Raw genomic sequence first — 20,338 nt, forward strand, 5'->3', positions numbered from 1 at the left:
ACTAATGTTATTGTTATCATTGAACTAATTCTGTTCTGTGTTTATATTGTTGCATAATAATGATTTGGTGTGCAAGGCCGAGAGCCTCACCCTTGTAGTAGGTGCGTCACTAGGGGAGGGGTATGATTGGGGAGCCACTGTACCTTGGCATGCAGATTGCTTTGGCTACTTAGGCTTGCCCTTTAATGTTCTACATTAAATTACTACTAGTAATTTCAATTTTCACTTTATTATTTTTGAAATCCTAAGGTTAAGTAAAGTTAAAAAATACACACTGTTCCTGAAGAACAACTGCGGTCATTAAATCTATATGTGGATGTACATGTTGTACATGTACATGTGTATATAAGATGTATTGTACTGGTACATTTAAAATACAATTAATGGCGGCTGATGATCCTAGATGTTGTGGCTGTAACAAAAGAGGTCGTTGTACATTGTATATCTTGTAGACTTGTACCTGTGTAAAGGTTGGAAAACAATGCTCTAATTGTATTCCACCAATGGAAGATCACTGCAATAACCAAAGGTTATTTATTGAAAAAGGAATCTCTTTAGAGTTCCTATAGGAAAGACTGGTGATACCGTTGTCAGTGAGCTGGCCAATTTTTAATGCCTATTCTACCTCAATATGCTGCAAATAGTGATGCCTCATCTACTCCTTCAGAGACCTACTGGTAGCATAAAGAGGTCACTAAACACGTCTTTCCTTATGAAAGAATTGTGATTTTTGTCTCACTTCTAAGTGAAGGTAGATCTGATCAATACAATCTCACCTCAAGTCCCATCGCTCATCATCTAGTTTATCTGATAACCTATACATGTAACACGTAAAGTCAGTAATCTTGTCTTGTGAGAGATGTTAAAGGTGTTATACGTCTTCTCTCTAATGATGAAAATAGTAGGGTGCTTTCGCTATAGACTCCCTCATAAATGGCAGATCTGTTTAAGAGATTCTACTGGACAAACGCCCTCCCAGTCAGCCCATTTCTCCATCTGCACTATACTCAGGTCCTTCCCACAAACTGAAGTGGTTTGTAGGATAGTTGGCAGGCAATCTTATTATCAATAAAGGCCTTTTCACACTGGCCAAAGTAATGCGCATTGATGGGCATTAATCGTGTTCACACTACAGTGGTTTTCAATTAATGGGCATTGATGCACATCACTCTCACTTCACCTCCAGAGGTGAATTGATGTGAAGTGATGTGCTTAGATCAATGTAAACCAATGGCAACAAGAACACAAAATGATACATAACTCAGCTGCTAGTGTGAACATGTTCCATGGGCATTATTTCAGCTGTATCAACAAAGCGCATCAAAGGCTTTGAAAACTGTGCCAGTGTGAAAAGGTGTTAATACAAGATGATATACTCAAAGATTGCTGGTATTGATCAACTGTACGTGCTGGTCAACCAGGAAGCTATGAGGAAGCAGTTTATGGTGTGAGGAGTATATCTCAGTCAGTTGAGTGTGAAGTAGTTCTCTTTGCTGATGCTTCTAATGCATTCAACTTACTTAACCATAAACTAGCTCTTATTAATATACAGATAATCTATCCACCTCTGGCTACAATTCTAATTGCAATCATCTTGACGTTCCTCTGCACATTGATGGTGAGATTTTGTACTCTGCTGAGGGCACGACTTCAGGAGATCCTTTAGTAATGGTGATGTACACCATTGCCATCCTCCCTCTGATTTGTCACCTCAATACTTTCTCTGTATGTCAAGTTCGGTATGCAGATGATGCTGCAGCACTGGGTAAACACAGCACTTACATCTGTGGTGGAAGGAACTCATGACTGTTGGTAATGATTATGGTTACTTTGCCAGTTCATCCAAAACCAGGTTACTTGTCAAACCTAATCTCCTCGTACCTGCAAAATCACTATTTGCAGATACTAACATCACCTCTAATGGGTGCAGATACCTTGGTAGCCCCATTGGATCTAATGAATTTCTTAGTCAATACAATCTCAATACAATTAGTGAGTAGGTTAACCAACTAGAAAAACTAGAAACCATTGCTCATGCTGCATATTCTGTTCTCAATCATGGCTCTCTCAGTAAGTTCACATACCTTCTTAGAACTACACCTATTATCTCTACATTGGTTGAACCGTTAAAGAAGATGATTCGCTGTATAGCTAATTTGAACTCTATCACGTCAAGCTTGTGTTAATGATATAACCAGATCCATTCTCTCTCTTGGTGGTCTTGGTATTAAGGATATCGTTTGTCTAAGATGCTGACGAACTCTTTAAAATTAGGGCTATTGACTAGGCTTAGTGGTAACATGTCATTACAAATTAAGGTAAGTAGAGAGTCCTCACATGTATTAAAACGAGGGGATGTCCTTGGGTATGGTTGAGTATTGGCCACATATGAGGTAAGTGTAGTCCGACTATCTTTACTAGAGCCTGTCGTAGCTGGAGCTATTGTTCTGTAGTCCTCTTCATGGCACGTACACATATGGTACAATAGATTCGTCATATTTCCACAATAAGCTAGTTGGGCCTTACAAATTCGACAAAAAACTTCTTTCCGGATAATCAGCCTTCCCTTTTCATCCTGCTTGAACCCGAAGTATTTCCAGACCTTGCTCTTCACTCCAGGTCAAGGTAAGGGCTTCCTTTCTTCACTACTGCCAGCCTCATACTCCGCCATTTTAATTTTTGTCTCGCGCATGCACAAAGGTGAGACCACATGTCATTAATTGATTATAAAATATTATTAATCGTGACAAAAAATACAAGTTATCATGAGCGATATATTGCTATATTGATTATATTAAACATCTTTACAACTCTCCAAGCATTATCTGGAGAAAAGTTTTCGCGCCAGTCTGCCATCACAGACAATAATGCCAGGCCTGACAATGCTGTGTCCAGTTTCTGGTCATCAAGGCAATGTTCCTTTCTAAATGTACAAGTCTTTAATCCTTTCTCACACATCTATAACAAATCTTCAATTAAAGCCTACCATAGGAAAACAAGAAGGATAAAAGACATCAATAAATTATGGTGAAAGGATGTGTAATGTTGAGCATGTCTCTTTTACACCATTATAGTCTTTACCACTGTAGGAGGAATGGGTCCATCGGCCTCTACTTTCTATAAACATCTTTCATCCAGACCCTCTATCCATTACTCCAAATCCTGCTCTGCCATACTTAACTAGATTCATTGCCGTCTTTCGTTCTCTCTTTTTAGGAGCTCTATCTTGTGTCTCAGAGATGAACGCTCCTTTTACCATCATCCCTGCCATTCCTTCTGTTCTCATGAGCAAACTTTCTCAGATGAGACGGTTTATAAGTTGTGACTAATAATTATTTCCTAACTCAGATGAACATACATGTACATGTAAGTACAGTACATACATGTGTATCAAAAAAAGCTAAGTCGCTACCCCACAGTTACTCTACTTTTGCGTAGGTACTGTAGTTTGCTGCTCCTTAACTGCGCATGCTTACTGCGACAGTAGCAGGACAGTAGCAGGACAGTAGCAGGACAGTAGCAGGACAGTATCAGGACAGTAGAAGACAGTAGTGTGACAGTAGAAAGAAGCAAAAAAATCCTAAACAGCTTCTAGAAGGAGAGAGTGGCATTAGAGATGAACTTGAAAAGCACAGACAGCCAAAAGAAGCATCCACAAGTTCTACTACAGTACATGTGACTGGTTGGGATTGCAGCATAATGCAGCAAAGAGTAACGGAGTAGCCAAGTAGTAGCAAAGTACCTATACAAACTACACTGTACATGTACCTTCAAGGTTCCTTCTCTACTGTACCCTACTTAGCCTTTTTCTATGTGTACTGTACATGTACAGTACATGTATAAACTGTATTAATATTATTATTATTATTATTGACATGTACATACATGCATACATGTACATGTACATGTGTATATAAGATGCATTGTAATGTACATGTATGTGTAGATGCACGTGTACATGTATATAAGATGTCCATGGGCATGTGTATATAACATGTATTGTACATGTACATGTATACAATTTACAGTTTTTGCTAGTTGTAGCTCTTCCCCCTCCACTGATTTCACAGATATTACATCAGACACATTATCAGGATCAGTAACCAAATTTGCCACACCCCCAAACAAGCTTCTATTAATAAAAATAATAATAATAATAATACTGCATACACCATATACCATATATCAGGTATATTTCAATGCATTAATAATTTCGGGAAAAGCAATTCATTGCGGAAAAACTTATGAAATTTTAAAATATGCTGATAAAAAGGAATAGAAGATATGTCTTATTGTGCAATTAACAAGAACACATGGCTTTATAACTATCCATGGCTTCATGGCTTCTAACTCGAAGGCCATAAAAAGCCTTCTTTGCCAGTTAGAAGTGTTGCTAAGGTTGATTCAGAAGTGGAGAAGTCAGCAAATGCTTCTATTTTCTTCAGGGCCGTAGCAAGCGGTACAGCTGGTACAGCCAGAACCATACCACTTTTTAGCCCAAAAAAGGGCGTGGCAAGGAGGCAGGGCTTGATTAATGGGTGTTGTTTTTTATTTTTAACAATTTTTTATTTTTAGAAAATATTGCTATTGTAATTAAATGAATAACTACTAAATTGGAGGCAATTAACAGCTGAAAATGACTAATTCTTGTACTAGAGCTGCTGCTTTTCAATCTGAGATGATTCTTCCACCAGCTCCTCACCAACTGTGAAGTAGGAATATCAACAAATGCTTATAATAAGTTGTTTTCTTTGTTGCCACACCAACACCTTGACACACCCACATCTTGGCCTGACCACTTTCGAGGTGCTTACTACAGGTCTGATTTTCTTAACAGACCAGGTGGCTCATGGAAATAATAGCAAGTAAAATATTTTCAGAATATAAAGAACTTCAGAATTTTTCCATCATTGAACTTTATATTTATACCACTTTTCATGCATTGAAATATACCCAATATACGGTAATTCATGGGCATAAAAATTTGCAATTTGGCTGCATTTTTTGTATTTGCAAAAAAAATTCATTATAATGTAATTACCACACCTACTATACAATCAGCGAGCTATTTTACAGATTTTAATTTTGTGAATTTTCCAAAACACAAAAATCGCAAAAAAAAAAAAATTTAATCTGCACAAAATACATGTATATGGCGTATACAGCACTAATAAAAATATACATACAATAAATGTACATGTACATTCTAGATAGTAGATATAATACACAATATGCGCACGTAATACATGTACAGTATATGTACATTATCATTGAAACGGATAGTCAGTAAATTAAATGCAAAATAACACATACATGTAATGGGTACATGAATTAGTATTACATGTACATTGTGTACATGCTGACAAAAACTCACCCCAGATATGGACCAATCAGATTAGGTGAGAGTGAGTTGCTAAGCAATGACAGGAGAGCATCATCAGGTATAAAATAAAGACGATTAAAGCATTGTCTCTTCTTGGACAAATAAGATGATAAAGACATTTTACATTTTTCAAGGTCCTCTTTTAGTTTTATTAATACAGGAAGAATAGGATACTCACTGGTAATGCAACACTACAAAGGAGATACAAAATGGAGCATTTAATGAATAAACATGCATTTATGACTAATACATGTACATGTACTGCACATGCATTGTATACATGCATGTACCTGTACCTTCCTGCACTGTACATTTTAGTTGTAAATAATGTATAAAATGTCCATGAAATTTACCTGTATACAGTTTTTAAGCGAACTAGTCTGATACATCATTGATGTCCATACTTCAGTTATGTTACTAAATGATACTGACTCATTTGGAAAATCCTGTTATAATAATAACAACAAAATAATACAACCTGGCATATCAAAATATGCATATGTACACTACAGTACATGTATAAAAGTCCATATCATTCATTCCTTATACATGTACATAAAACATCAATGTTTCGGAACACATATATGTACATAATGTTATATGACATAAATGTCATGTACATGCAATATGTACATGTATAAATACATATACATGTATATGTACACATGTACTTACTTCTGATGCTATTTTACTATTAAATACAGGTTGTAAACTAAGCCACAACTCCTGTACAGTGAGCCACAGTTGCAATATTTCAGTGATGGTAGCAAGTTTACCAGCCCATTGTGCAGTCTCATTCCTCAGTGGATGTATGTGTGGCGATGAGAGCATTAACACAAGTGTTGTCTGAGTGGTCTCTAGATGTTCTAATAAACATAAGGAGGCTGACGTAGAGAGGAGAGGAAGGGAACTTGATGATTGTATTTCAAACTGGAAACACTATAAAATAAATAAATAACATATAGAATGATGATGCTGATTTTTATTATTGACACATTGCTGCAAAAGCTATTTTACTTGTTCACTCCATTCTTCTTCAATTGACAAAAAATCTTGTTCCAGTTCTTGTTCTCTTCTAGCATTATCAATAATACAACCAATATCAATAGAAAAACTGCAACAAAACAGAAGGAAATAGAAATATATTCCCCATTTATTAATAGTTGTTGAGTCTCTTACCGTAACAAATCAGCTTCTAGTAAATGATCAAGTTTGAATAATCTGGCTTCAAGTGGAAAATTATGACCAGTGACTGACATAATTTGCAACCAATGCCTACTTCTTATTTGCTAATTAAAAAAAGGTACAGGTAGGGACATGGATGTGATTACATAATGCATTTACAAAAAAATGTAGTAAAATCTGCATGGATATCTACATGTACAGTACATGTACATTTACTACAAGTACATGTACAATGTACATGTACTGTACACGTAAAATTACTGAAATCTGCATGTACTGTACACATACTTTATTGTGGAGTTTATTCAGCAATGGCAATATTTGTCTGTAATGTGTAATCCCTTGACTTAGTTTATGAGATGCCTCCCAGTCTTGTTGTTCTTGTGGTAATGAACAGAATGCATTCCAAAACAGGTCAGTCTAAAAATGAATAAAAAATAATATGCATGCAGGCTTTGGTGGTTCATGCCAGCATAATTTTTCAATCATTAATTTTAAAACCCAAGGCACTGAATAATTTCATGTACATGTAAGCATAATACCATATAGCCAAATAATTTGATGGAGAATTAAATTTGGCGGATTGGCAAATTCAAAATAAAACCGCCAATATTATAATCGCCAAAAATAATTGCAATTATTATGGGCGGGTTCATTATACTAAAAAATGGCAGTATTTCTGACTAATTCAGTAACAAAGTCAAGACTCAAGACTATGGGCATGCAAGGACTGCCAAGGAGCAGCTTCAAGAAGAGCTGAGTGTGCTTAAAGAAAAGACAAGATAGTAAACCGCCAAATTAAGTGACCGCCAATATTATATTTAGGTAGTTTTGATGCAAAACCACCAAAGTTTTAGACCGCCAAATTTTCCGGCTATACGGTAATAATAATACAGAACTCCTGACATTCTAGTACACTGTATATGCAATAGCCAGACACTGATATTCAATAGATCATGCAACTGACTGTTCTGAATATGCCGTATAAAGAAGAAGACAAAAAAGTTCACATTCCACACAAACGAAACAAATACGAAGCAACTTAAATTATAATACCACAAGTATCAGATCTTGATTTAGAATCAGCGACACCTGATGCTCCAGCAACTTCAACTACTCCCTCCTGTGATTAGTATAATATTCTTACCAGAAGATGACACTCATGAGAGGGGGCTTCTACTATATACAGCAGCAACTAATAAATGAGCAAACTGGCTCAAATAGAACTGAGAACAAACCAACACAAAGTAAAAATGATTTACCACAAACCACACCTACTCTTGCACATAACTACGCACTAAATTTGCTATCGTTTCATTGGAGTTTTGTAAAACGATACAAGAAAGAAATCGGTACGAACGGTTTCATTGCAACATCATTCTACAGTGCTAAAACGTGAACTTAATTTTGTCTTCAACTGTAAGTACATGCACTGCTGTCCAGAAGGCTAGGATTAAAAATGGTTAAATTCATTAATTGGCATAATGGAAACACAGAGACTATTAATTAGTAGAGCATAATAGCTTTTTCTATACATGTAACAACATACATGTACATGCACATGTACAATGTAAAGAGCATTAAAGAGTATACAATCTGTCAGAACTCATGCTAGTGTACCTCATTCATTGCTAGCGTAAGGTCAACTTCACACCAAAGAATTTGCCTAAATTCTTCATCAAAGAGGATAAAATCTTGATAATTACTGTATAAAGTTTTCAAATATGACAACTCCTAAATAAATGTAAATAGTCAATAAAATGTGCATGCACATTGTATGAGTGTGCATTGTACAGTACCTCTTGGGTATGTTCCAGTTCAGGATATGGTGACAGTGGTATGTTCAATAATTTCTGAACAGCATCTAAGAGATCTCTCTTCCTTTGTAACTCTTCACATTTCTCTATAAAAAAACCTAATGAGAAAGACAGATGAAAAAAATGGGAAAAAATCAAAAATACTATACATGCAATCATGTACATACATGTATGCATGCAAGTGCAACATGTACATCTACTTGTAGATCTTTCCGCTTTCTACATTGTATCTCCCTCTCTCTATTTCATTATTGCAAGAGCATGACAACTGCATGATGTTTTCAGACATCAGTAGAAAGACGTAAAGTTTAGTGAGCATTTAGTGATGCTGTACATGTTTACATGACTAAAGCTACATGTACATGTACATGTAGATAGGCAAAATCTTAAAGTACAATGTACACAAATATATACATTGTACATATACATGTACATGCATGTATACTATGTCCCAACTGAGAATGGACCCGAAGTGGAAGCAGCTGCATGAGAATTTGAAAAATGTAGTTACGTCACTAATGATATTTATAGAGACATGGCAGCTATTTTGGCTGTGTTGTTTCACTCTTAAAAGTTAAAACAGTCTCGCTTTTCCTGATAACCAGTACAATAGCTACTGGAGTCCACTAGTCTTCATAAAGGCCATCATTATCAGAAGATCTAGGTCTATAGTCATACCTCTCTAAAACGAACCCCCAATTAGCAGACACCTCGCTATAATGTACAGTTGCTCTTGTCCCCGCCATAAAGCCATTGGGTAGTGTACATATAAAAAAACCTCTGTATAGCGGAACCTCTCTATTTTGTATAACGGACGAGATTTACTGTCCCCACACATCTACATGTGTACAAATTAACCTCCAACGGACGAACACGGCCCATGCAACAGACTTTCTAATTAACATGCATCTAGAAAATGGCAAATTTTCTGGTCTGATTAGCATGGGATAACCTTCGATTTGAGGACACCTCCGTACAAAGGACAGAGATAGCTGGCCTATAGGTGTCCATCTTAGAGAGGTTTGACTGTATTAGCATTTTAAAAGAAGAATTATCAGTTAGGGCACTCTAACACGTGCTTATGTAAACTATGACATCATAGACCATCATTGCGCTTAGCTTTGCTATGCCATTGGGTTTATAGGAAGAACCCAGTTCTCAGGGTTCCCAAGGGCTGAGAGACACAAGACCAGAGATCCTGAAGCGGCATTGGGTGAATAAGGACCTGTGAAAGTCTCATCCTCATCCCACATTCCTATAAAAAGTTATTCCAGTTTTTCTTGGCCCAAACTCAGTTGGGACATACATGTACATGAAGTATATACACACATATATAAAAACTATATTCCATTCCTCCCCTGACTCTCTTACCAACTCTTGACACAGCTTCAGTAGGCGTCAATCCCGGGACCAGTGGTCCCTCAGTATCAAAGGTATTACGATATTGAATTGTTTGAACAACAAACTCTTTAACTTGTTTTACAGTTTCTTGGATGTGTATCAATCTCTGATCAACTAATAACAGATTTTTTACCTGCACATCATTATAGAAAGAAAGCATTAATAAAGACAGAATTAATGCCAAATCTGATTGTAATATAAATTAATTAATTCATTATTACACATATCTTCACAGGTATACAGGTAAGGCATATGATAAGGTAATACATGTGATGAATAGTAGAATAAAATAAAAGCTAAGTATTGTAGCGATATATACAGTACATGTGTAAACTACTTTCGCATAGGTACATGTAGTAGTGCATTGCTCTTTTATACATAATAACTATAAGAAGTGCACATGGCCTACAGCTCAATGGTAGAAAGGAGCATTAATTATTGCTCCATTCTACGATTGAGTGCACTTAAAAAGAACAAAACAGTATACAGACTACCCAGACAGCCAAAAGAAGCATCTTTAACTTTTTGACAGCCTTCTGAATGCATGAGCACTCAATATTATAGTCATGTGACTAGGTAAAGCCACAGTGCTCTTTGGATGTAATGCAGCAAAGTAAAATGTCTCACTGTACATGTGTACAAAAAAAATTCTCTTAGCTGCAGTGCACTAGCTACATGCAGCCATATACAGTATACATGAACTATACCATCAAACAGGAAATTTTGGAGAAAATCAAATTAGGCTAATTGGCATTTTGATAGGCATTTGTCAAATTAAAAGTCTCCATTTTGAGCCATACGCATGCTCAATGGCACGTGGCCACTAATTCTCCAAATTAAGACTCGCCATTCACCAAATTTAACTCCCTCCAAAATTTCCTGCTGTACAGTATATACATGTACATGTACATGTAGTGTATGCTTACTCTATTGGCAGCGTCACTAAGATCATTCCATCTTGTCCTCAAACCATGAACTTCTTCCGATTCTTTCCTCTCCAATGTGATGCCAAACTCTCTATAAACAAAATACATGTATCATAATTGTACATGTACAAGTACACACGCATATAATTTTTAGGCATTACCGTATAGTGTATAAGTTTTTGTGGCCCAAAATTTTTGCTAAATCTGCAGATTTGGAACAATTGAAGAAATGTAATCCTCAAAATTTTGGTACACAACTTATTGGCCTATTTAAAGTCAAAAGGCATGGTGAATTGGCAAAAAAGTCTACAAAAGCCATTTAATGACAATTTGCAAATATTTGGGCCACAGATACATGTATTTCTAGCTATACAGCATTTTTTTTGATCATACATGCATGTACATGTACATGTACATGTATATAGTGTGCATTCATCATTGCAGCATGTAAATGTACGCATGGACTTACATGTAGTTAAAATTTAGTGTAATTTAAATTAAATATAAGTTTTTGTATAGCTGGCTCTTTTCTTTTATCCCTTCTCTCTCTTCCTCTCCCTCTCTCTTCCTCTCCCTCTCTCTCCCTCTCATCCGCCTCCCTGTGCCTCTCCCTCTCTCTCACCCGTTCTCTATCTCCTTTCTCCATTCCTCTATCTCCTTTCTCCATCACTCTTCCTCCTCCCTAACTCCTTTTCCATATACCCTCTTCACATACTTCAATTGTAAGTACATTTCTTCAACAGGTAAATATTGATCATCAATGGAATGCTGTAAATCATCCATATGTTCTAACAACTCCAATACTTCACGTAAAAAGGTAAGATCCCCAGTACACACCTCTGAGGTAAGTACTTGAGACATTGTGACCTGTTGCTCTACTAGAGTTTTTAAAGCAGTCCTTGCCATTAAGTGTAGGTGTGTGGAGAACTGTGTCTTCCAGTTTGATGACAGAGACCTTAAAGTTGATTTAAGAGGAGTTGTAATGAGATGTACCGGACCAAATATTAGTGACACTGGAATACATAATATCTAATGAAAATATCAATATCAACTTTGCCACATGTACATAAACATATAGCAGGTAAAACACATGCATACACAATAAAAATTGATATCTTGATATCATCATGTACATGCACGCGTGTATGTACATATGCAATTAAAATTTTAATTATTGTAATTTATTACTTCATTTTCTATTTCCACTAACTGCAATACTTTAAATTTCCAATCACATGGATGTGGCTTTGTACGCTGAAACTTAATGTGAGCAGAAACCAAATCTTCCTTCCAAAGATGATCAAATTTTTTTAAAGAATCAGTGAAATATGACACTTGCGGGACTAGAGCTATGTAGAGAGAGAAATATATGCATAAGGGAAAATTTACAATGTACAGTGCACATGTACATGTACCAGATATAAAATGCATGTAAACACATACAGTACATACATGTATCAAAAAAAGGCTAAGTAGCTACCCCACAGTTACTCTACTTTTGCATAGGTAGTTTGTTGCTCCTTCTCTGCGCATGCTTACTGCAACAGTAGCAGGACATTAGAAGACAGTAGCGTGACAGTAGAATGGAGCAAAAAACATCCTAAACGGCTTCAGTATATACAGTGTGGGACACACGTACATGTACATGCTTGTTCATTAATACATAAATTAATACATGTACAATGTACATGCAGTGCATAATGTACATGTACATGCACGTAAATTTCACATGTCTTTACAAAAGATATGGTAATACATACTGCCGTAACATGTTAGCATTGTTTGAAATTGACAATAATTAAAATACCTTCAAAATAACTCTTCAACTTTTGCTTAATATCATGAACAGTGTCAACAACCTTCTCCCTATTAGACTCAAGCAAACTCTCTTCTTCTTCCTCAACTTCCTCTTCTCGTCTTTCGAATCCCCACATATCCACTCCGTTAAACAGACCTGCTATCATCAATAATAGCTCTACCACAATGTCATATATATCACGTATATTAGGAACTAGAACTAGCTTTGGTATATAAAGCATTAATTCTAATTGTAACAGAATGGTATTTGAAGATGTAGTGACGCTGCTGTCTTCTCTTTTATTCTGGACTCCTCCATTCTCTTCTTCTCCTTTAATGTCAACACATACTATATCATATAGTACTTTTATTGAGTTACAGATAAGTTCACCAATAGCTACTTGCACTAGAGTGGAAAATCTGAACAACACTTTCTGCATGGCATCAGTAAATTGGGGTTCTCGTGCCTTCTTTTTATTATTGCCATTACTAGCTCCTAGTGTCTGTTTTGACGAGGCTAATTTCTTTGGCTTTTTGACTCCTCCTCTCATTAGTGATGTCGTATTATTTGCTGGTAGTACTAGTGGTATGAAATCTTTACTTTTATTCATATTATTGCTGTGATCAGATAACAATTTTTTAAGCTTAGAATGAGTTAGTTGAATTTCAGTAAATATATCAAATAACGACGTCTTGATATCTGATACTTTAATCATCATTTCGTCAATTTTAGATTCCATTTGTGACTTCATTGAATGAGAGAATTCACTAGGTACCTACATTGTACATGTATATGCACATGGATAAACATAAAGTGCAAAGAATTTTTGAATAATAAATTTTATGCTGGAATTACAATAAAGCCTCCTATATTACACAAAAACCTTTAATTAAATTTTTAAAAATTTGGCAATTCATGTGAAATTAACAAACACAAATTAAAACACAGTAGACACATACACAGTCATTTATATCCACTATCACACATTAGATAGATGAAGATTACAAGCATCTGGACACTGAGAATAATTTTGTATGATATCACAATAATAACTTATACAGACATACATGTATAATATTACATTGTGACAATTAAGGATTAATTGTCACAAGGTCGGTACCATTTTAAATTCAAGGTTTTCACAAAGTTGTGGCCATGCAGGTACGTACATTGTGTACATGTAGTGACAACCTATTAAATAATTGTAACAACTTTGTAACAAGGTTGGAACAACAATGCTGCAACTTTAATTGGTATAAAGGCTTGGTATAAATGACTACTAAGAAAGTGAAGAAGTTTTAAATTCCAAAAGTGGATAAATGGTACCAGTTTACATGCATGCAAACATGTACATGTACATGTACCTATATCAGGTAGTTTTCATAGGAGAAAATTTTCAGACAGAATAAATTCATGTATTTTATTTTCACAAAGTGGATCCTGTCCGAAAATTAATAACATAAAAAATTTTAAAGATCTTATAAAGGATCGCACAGAGCACCTCTGTTTGAGAAGCAACCATGTTTACTATCTGGACTGTCTGCCAACTGCAGTAGGAGACTAGGAGATCTGAGACACTTCAATTGGAAGAAACAAAGCAGCGCCATTTTGTGATGATAGTGCAAGTGTCTTGTGGTATCCACATGCAAAATGTACATGTATGCGTAAATAAATTAATTATCATAAATTTTAATTTCGCACAAAGCCATGCATCCAAAAATTAAATACATGTACAGACAAAAATTTCCAGATACACGGTACATGCTAACTAAGGCATTTCCATATCTAAACTTCCAATACAAGCACACATGATGTGCTTGCATAATCAAATTATGCAGAGTTACATGTAGATGCACACACGTGTACATACATGTATGTGTATGCATGTACATATTAAAGCAATAAAATATTTTAAAAACTGAAAGAAATAGTTACATGTACTAACATGTACTACAAAAAATAAAACTTACATGAACACTTACAAAAACTAAAACAATGTAAAACAACAAACTTCACCACCATTGCTATGACCATAGACATACATGTACATGTACATGTAGATATAAACAAAGACAAACACAAATACATGTACATGGTACATGCATGCACTTCATTAAACATGTAACATACAGTGTAAATGTCTGTCATTACAAACATATAACTCACCCATATTTTACTAGTAGCTAATTTAACATCAATTAAATCAGTATTAATGATGCCATCGATTAGAGGGTATATCCTGTCATTTAATATTTCATTACATTTACAAATGCTGGAGTCCAATAATCCAGTGGATACATCCAATAAGTGTAAGTAAGGATCAATGTTAAGCGAGCTCCAGCTTAATGTAGTCCATCCAGGTAAGTAAAATCTAAGATGGATATGACAATAAAAGTTCAATAATAAATGATAAAATGACACCACAACTTCCCCAAGGCAATAAAACTTTGCATTCTATTTGCAATAAATAGCTATAAAATATGATTAAAGAGTTAACATTTTGGTCACAACCATTTATCAGTATGAAAACGTTGTACAAACATTTTCAGTATTACGTGTACCTCGAGCATTCCTTTTCTGAAACTTTTGTACAAATGTATGTTGTTGACAGTTTCTTAAAAAGTTAATCTGTCTTAGATATCATCAACAAACATTAAGGCCTGATGATAAAGCAAGAAGTTAATAAGGTACATGTATAAAGCATACAAATTTTGCTATTTTGCTCAACTTATCCCCATTTTGTATAACTACAGTGCATGTATAACTACAGTAAATGTATTCGACAAAAAAGTAATGACAAGAAAAAGTGCTGTGATGAGCAGCAAAAGTGTTGTTTCTATTATTGTAATTATTACAATTGAATGTTCATTATATAGAGATGCAAACATTACATGTGCATGCATTCTTCCTGAACAACATGTAATGATTCACATGATTTTCATGCAATGAATAAATAGGGCCATTGAAAACACCTCTGCAAACAGAAAGATAAACTACATGTCTACAATACAATAATAGTACATTATTATAACAATTATATGTGTACATTAACAATTATACATGTACATAACAATTAGTACATTATTATAATAAAATATATGGTGTAATATTTACCATGTGCACATACCTCAAAACAGTGTCAATAGTTTCATCAAATAAAGGATTTAATTTATCATCAATCTTATTGAGAGTATTTCTAAATACACTGACAGCAAAATGTAAATGTTGATTGAACTGTTTAATCCTCAACTCCTGCCCCAGAAACAATTGAGCAGGTGAAGATAATGGTACAAGTAGCTGTTTCATTGCTTTGCATTCTTGTAACAACTGCAATAACCTAAGAGTGAAAAAGAAAGAAATATACATTGTAAGTGGCACTATTTCATACTACATGTACATGTACAAAAAAAGGTACAAAGAATACATGCAATAGCAAAGAGAAATTAACAGGTAAAGTACATGCATGTACAAGTATCTGTTGAGTGTTTCACTTTACTACACTGCACTGCTCCTCCTAGTCAGTATAGTCATACATGTATGTACTGTAACAATAAACATACTATAGCGACAAGTTCTAAAAGATTGGCTTGTCTGTTTAATTCATCGCTCTCTGCCCAATTAATACATTCTTCATTCCATTCTACCATCAAGCTACTGTTTGCTCCAGACAACATGATGGAGTACATGTACACATGTACTTTAATTATGTAATGTACATTAAGTTCTACAAGCATGTGCAGAGAATTTTTAAATGTGTACATGTACATGTTCATGCATGTACATGTACATGTACATGCATGTACATGTACAGGCATGCATGTACATATAATGTAATTAAAAGAGATTTTGATACAGTAAAATACTAACCCATTATCAGAGTTAACAGTGATTTCAGTGTTCTTATTACCAGTGGACTCATTATCCTCCAGTCTCAATAGTGGTGACGTCATAAGAACATTTAGTGTTTTATCCATCCTTTCTTTCAACTGCCTAATCAATATTGCCTCATACTGAATTAAGGTAGTAGCCAATATATTGTGTAAGGTACACACATGATGAGACTCCTGTAAGGGAAACAAGTACAACAAATAATATCATTACTATTATGTCACTAAACTGGTGTTTTCATTAGCATAGAATCTTCTCTAAAAACCAACATAGGTTCTTCTACTCTTTTTAACAAACCCCGAGCCCATTCGACTGCCCCCATAACTGGTGCCCTACCTCTAGGCAATGGAGGATTTCTCTAAAAATATTTGTAATAAAATTAATGTTACTTTCTATTAATTAACTCTACTTTTTGATTTTCATAACATCTTTGCAATAAGTTCAACTCATTGGAGTATTTTTTAAAAGCAATCATTAAACACTGGTGAAGTGTAGACTGCATCCTTGGCCAAGAGGATATCAAATTGAACCTGTGAAGTGTGAGAAATAAATTCATTATTAAACAGGTTGAATTATATTATCATTACCTTGAGAGTATGCTTAAGGATCTGTCAGACTCTTGAACATTATTAATAAGTGACTGTATAAAAAGAGACAGAAAGAGAGTGGGTCGATTAATTAAGAAAGAAAAGAAAAGATATGAGAGAAATATAGACAATTGAGATAACATTTTACAACAAAAGGTACATGTATGTGTGTAATATTGCATTTGGCAGCTAGCTTACACAAAAGGGCAATAATTCATACATAAACGTATAATGTATGCACATGTAGGTATACACCATTGCCATTAATATCAAGAGCAAGTGTCCATGCATATGCAATGCACATGTGCATTTAATTGACAATTTACACATGTATGTGTACATGTACAATAGTAAATAAACTTACTGTCAAATAATTACAAATATGTCCCTGCACTGTGCTCAATATTTCTTCATATCTCTTATACAATGGATCAAATACTATCTTATCTCTACCACTGACAGCAAATACTTGAATGGCACCATTAGGAGTACCGTCAACAAATAAACTCATCAATGACGACAGAACAGACTTTACTAAGTAAGCAATGCTGTCCACATCTTCACTAGAATATACCAAAGAGAAGGTAGAGAGAGAGGGAGAGGAAGAACATGTTGAATATGCATCTATCGTATCTTCTTTATCCTTCTTTTCCTCAATGGGGTTGTCCCATATTCCTTCTACTCTTGGCAGTCCAGTAAGTCTAGGCCAGAGATTCTTTAGAGTACGAACTGACTCAATAAGCTTTATTACTTGAGTACACCTCTCAGACAGATCAGAAAGGGACATCATAATATCAGATACAAGTGAGAGAGACAGGCCAGACTGTATATGAGGCATTGAGATACCGCCAATATCACTAGCTGCATGCAATGTACTATTACTAGAGCACATTAAGCTCATCTTCTTAGCTCCTCCCCTTGCCCCAGCAACCAAAGACTTGACAACAGGACGTTTACTAACCAGACCCACAGCTCCTCCTCCAGTAGTAAATGTCTGCTGAATAAGTAAAGTGTCTTTTAGATGATGCACAGTGTCTTTGTACACCCCAGCAAGATCAATAACATCTTTCAACCTCATCATAAAATCAACCAATGTGGGAGAGGCGGTGAGTGAGGCAGTTTCGACCACCTTCTCATCATTAAATATCAGGCCCCAAATGGAGTTAGGCACTCCATCAGTCTCTTGTTGCTTAATGGAATGTCTACAACTGGTGTACAGTATATCCTGGCACTTTACTGTCAACTGATTTGATACCTGCAAAAACATAATACAAATAAATACTACACATGTGTGTATAGAATGTAAATGTGAATAATACATGTACGACATGCATTTAAATTATACAAAAATTACAAGTGCATACATGCAAGTACATGTCAACGTGCATGAATGCCTTCATGTTGTTCTAGTTCTTTGGAACTAGAGCTATATCTGATGTAGTTCTAGCTTTTTTCAGCTACATGTACATGTAGTTCTAGTTCTTAGAACTAGAACTAGAACTAACTACATGTATCTAATGGGAACTAGAACTAGAACTAGAACTAATACATGAATTTATGGAGAACTAGAACTAAAACTAGAACTAAAGAAGTGACTCTAAAGGGAACTAGAACTAGAATTACTCCAAGAATCTGAAGGGAGCTAGAACTAGAACTGAAACTAATTTAAAGGAATTGAAAAAACTAAACTAGAACTAGGACTTTTGAACTGAAGCCACTTAGCTAGCAAAGACAATATCACATGATTCACACATATTGTATGCTTTTACTAGCAAAATAGACTCTAGCTAGGACAAGAACTACATGTAGACCTAAGTACTAGAACTAAAACTAGAACTATATCAGTTGCACATATAGTACTCATATTAGAACCAATACTATAGTTACAGGTTTAGTCCTAGAGCTAGAACTAGAACTATTTCAATTACAGGTTTAGTCCTTGAACTAGAACTAGAACTAATGCTAGTTACGGGTTTAGTACTGGAACTAGAACTAGAACTACATCAGTCACAGGTTTAGTACTGGAACTAGAACTAATAGGTACAGGTTTAGTATGGAACTAAAACTATAGAACTAATTTTAAAAACAATTAAGAACTAGAACAACACTACTGAGTACATGTATAGGAATTCAGGGTTGTCTGGTGTTTTTATATTGCATTTTGTACACTGTTCGTAGATGTACATGAAAACACAGTAAGTAAAATTATTACTTTCTTTAGTACAACTGCAATGTATCCAGTTTTAGCATATAATCTTGATAGTCCATCCATTTGTTTAATGACAGCTGACAGTGATGGTACCAGCTCATTGGTAAGTATTGATACTGATACTGCTGACTGTATCAAGTCCATCTGTGTCTGTATGGAAGTCAAATACCAAACTTTGTCTTTACAACCATTAAAAGCTTCTGTTAACCTATAAACAAAGAAATAAACAAAGGGATACACATGTTACACGATAATAGAGTAACAAGACACACAAGTACCATATAGCTAGAAATTTCTGTGGCCCACAATTTCTGCGAATTGCCAAAAAATGGCTTTTGCGGATTTTATTTTTGCAAATTCACTTGATCACACTACTGATCAATGGCTGCTCTTCACTACTTACCTGAACTATAGTTGATGATGACACAAAGCTCTATCAGTTTAATAGGCAAGATAGGATTACTCTTTGACTCTGCTTAAAATTGTACTGGAACAGTACGTACCGAGAACACGCCAAGCACTTTACTATAATTACACTGAGAAAAGGTGTGGTGAGCCACACCTTTTAATTTACCTATTTTTGAGGATTTTTTTGCGATTTTGTTCAAATTCGCAAAATTCGCAAAATTCGCAAAATTTGCAAAAATTTTGGGCCACAGAAATTTCTAGCCATACGGTAGTTCAGCAAGTTACATGTACACTGAACTTGCAAACCAATGGACCTTATGCACCAAAATGATTCTAATTAACGCGCACCCAAAGTGGTGGTAAAATGGCGGATTTTTGGAGGGAAAGACAGGCTAAACAATCTTCTCTTTTATTCACCCATTCTAGCTGTGGGAGCCACTTTGAGCTGTTCTTTTGTTTCAGTATACTCTATTTATCTCTTATGTAAGCTCTTTGGTTGCTGTTTTGGCTTTTATAGCATTTTGTCATAGGAATATTCTCAACCATTGGCCATTCCCGTTTTTCTAAATTTTGCTTTCAGGAGCCAGGGCGCTTGCCCCTCCATTGCTAGGAAGATAGAAGTGCATTCAGCTGAGTCCTATGACTAGTGTCTATCATCAGAGTTAGTCTCAGTCCATCAGGACAAGGTACGGTGGAATAACTCACTCAGTTGTTATTTGCAGCTGAGTGTGGATGA

The 20,338-nt window shown here is 35.3% G+C and overlaps 1 protein-coding gene across 3 annotated transcripts in view; it reads right to left on the reverse strand.

Annotated features, from left to right (window-relative positions):
• The window catches only part of LOC100635578 (dynein heavy chain 5, axonemal-like), a 78,217-nt gene that overhangs the window by 54,051 nt on the left and 3,828 nt on the right, over positions 1–20,338 (reverse strand). For 2 of the 3 annotated variants that reach the window (XR_002186304.1, XM_020001001.1), the window contains exons 4-24: positions 17,350–18,240; positions 16,986–17,038; positions 16,808–16,928; positions 16,628–16,756; positions 16,378–16,574; positions 15,638–15,847; positions 14,677–14,881; positions 12,520–13,285; positions 11,901–12,061; positions 11,428–11,741; positions 10,713–10,803; positions 9,757–9,919; positions 8,368–8,483; positions 8,189–8,302; positions 6,857–6,988; positions 6,563–6,672; positions 6,401–6,497; positions 6,059–6,322; positions 5,737–5,829; positions 5,375–5,574; positions 4,027–4,132 (exon numbers count right to left, since the gene is read on the reverse strand). Coding sequence is in view for 2 of the 3 variants with exons in the window: in XM_020001001.1 (XP_019856560.1) it covers positions 4,027–4,132; positions 5,375–5,574; positions 5,737–5,829; positions 6,059–6,322; positions 6,401–6,497; positions 6,563–6,672; positions 6,857–6,988; positions 8,189–8,302; positions 8,368–8,483; positions 9,757–9,919; positions 10,713–10,803; positions 11,428–11,741; positions 11,901–12,061; positions 12,520–13,285; positions 14,677–14,881; positions 15,638–15,847; positions 16,378–16,574; positions 16,628–16,756; positions 16,808–16,928; positions 16,986–17,038; positions 17,350–18,240 (4,533 nt within the window). In the remaining variant the exon portion in view is untranslated. Of the gene's footprint in view, positions 1–4,026; positions 4,133–5,374; positions 5,575–5,736; positions 5,830–6,058; positions 6,323–6,400; positions 6,498–6,562; positions 6,673–6,856; positions 6,989–8,188; positions 8,303–8,367; positions 8,484–9,756; positions 9,920–10,712; positions 10,804–11,427; positions 11,742–11,900; positions 12,062–12,519; positions 13,286–14,676; positions 14,882–15,637; positions 15,848–16,377; positions 16,575–16,627; positions 16,757–16,807; positions 16,929–16,985; positions 17,039–17,349; positions 18,241–19,197; positions 19,397–20,338 lie in introns of those variants that run through there. The other variant, XM_020001002.1, reaches the window with a different exon arrangement.

The sequence above is a fragment of the Amphimedon queenslandica genome, unplaced genomic scaffold (assembly GCF_000090795.2).
Source record: "Amphimedon queenslandica unplaced genomic scaffold, v1.1 AMPQUscaffold_13124, whole genome shotgun sequence".
NCBI lineage: Eukaryota > Metazoa > Porifera > Demospongiae > Haplosclerida > Niphatidae > Amphimedon > Amphimedon queenslandica.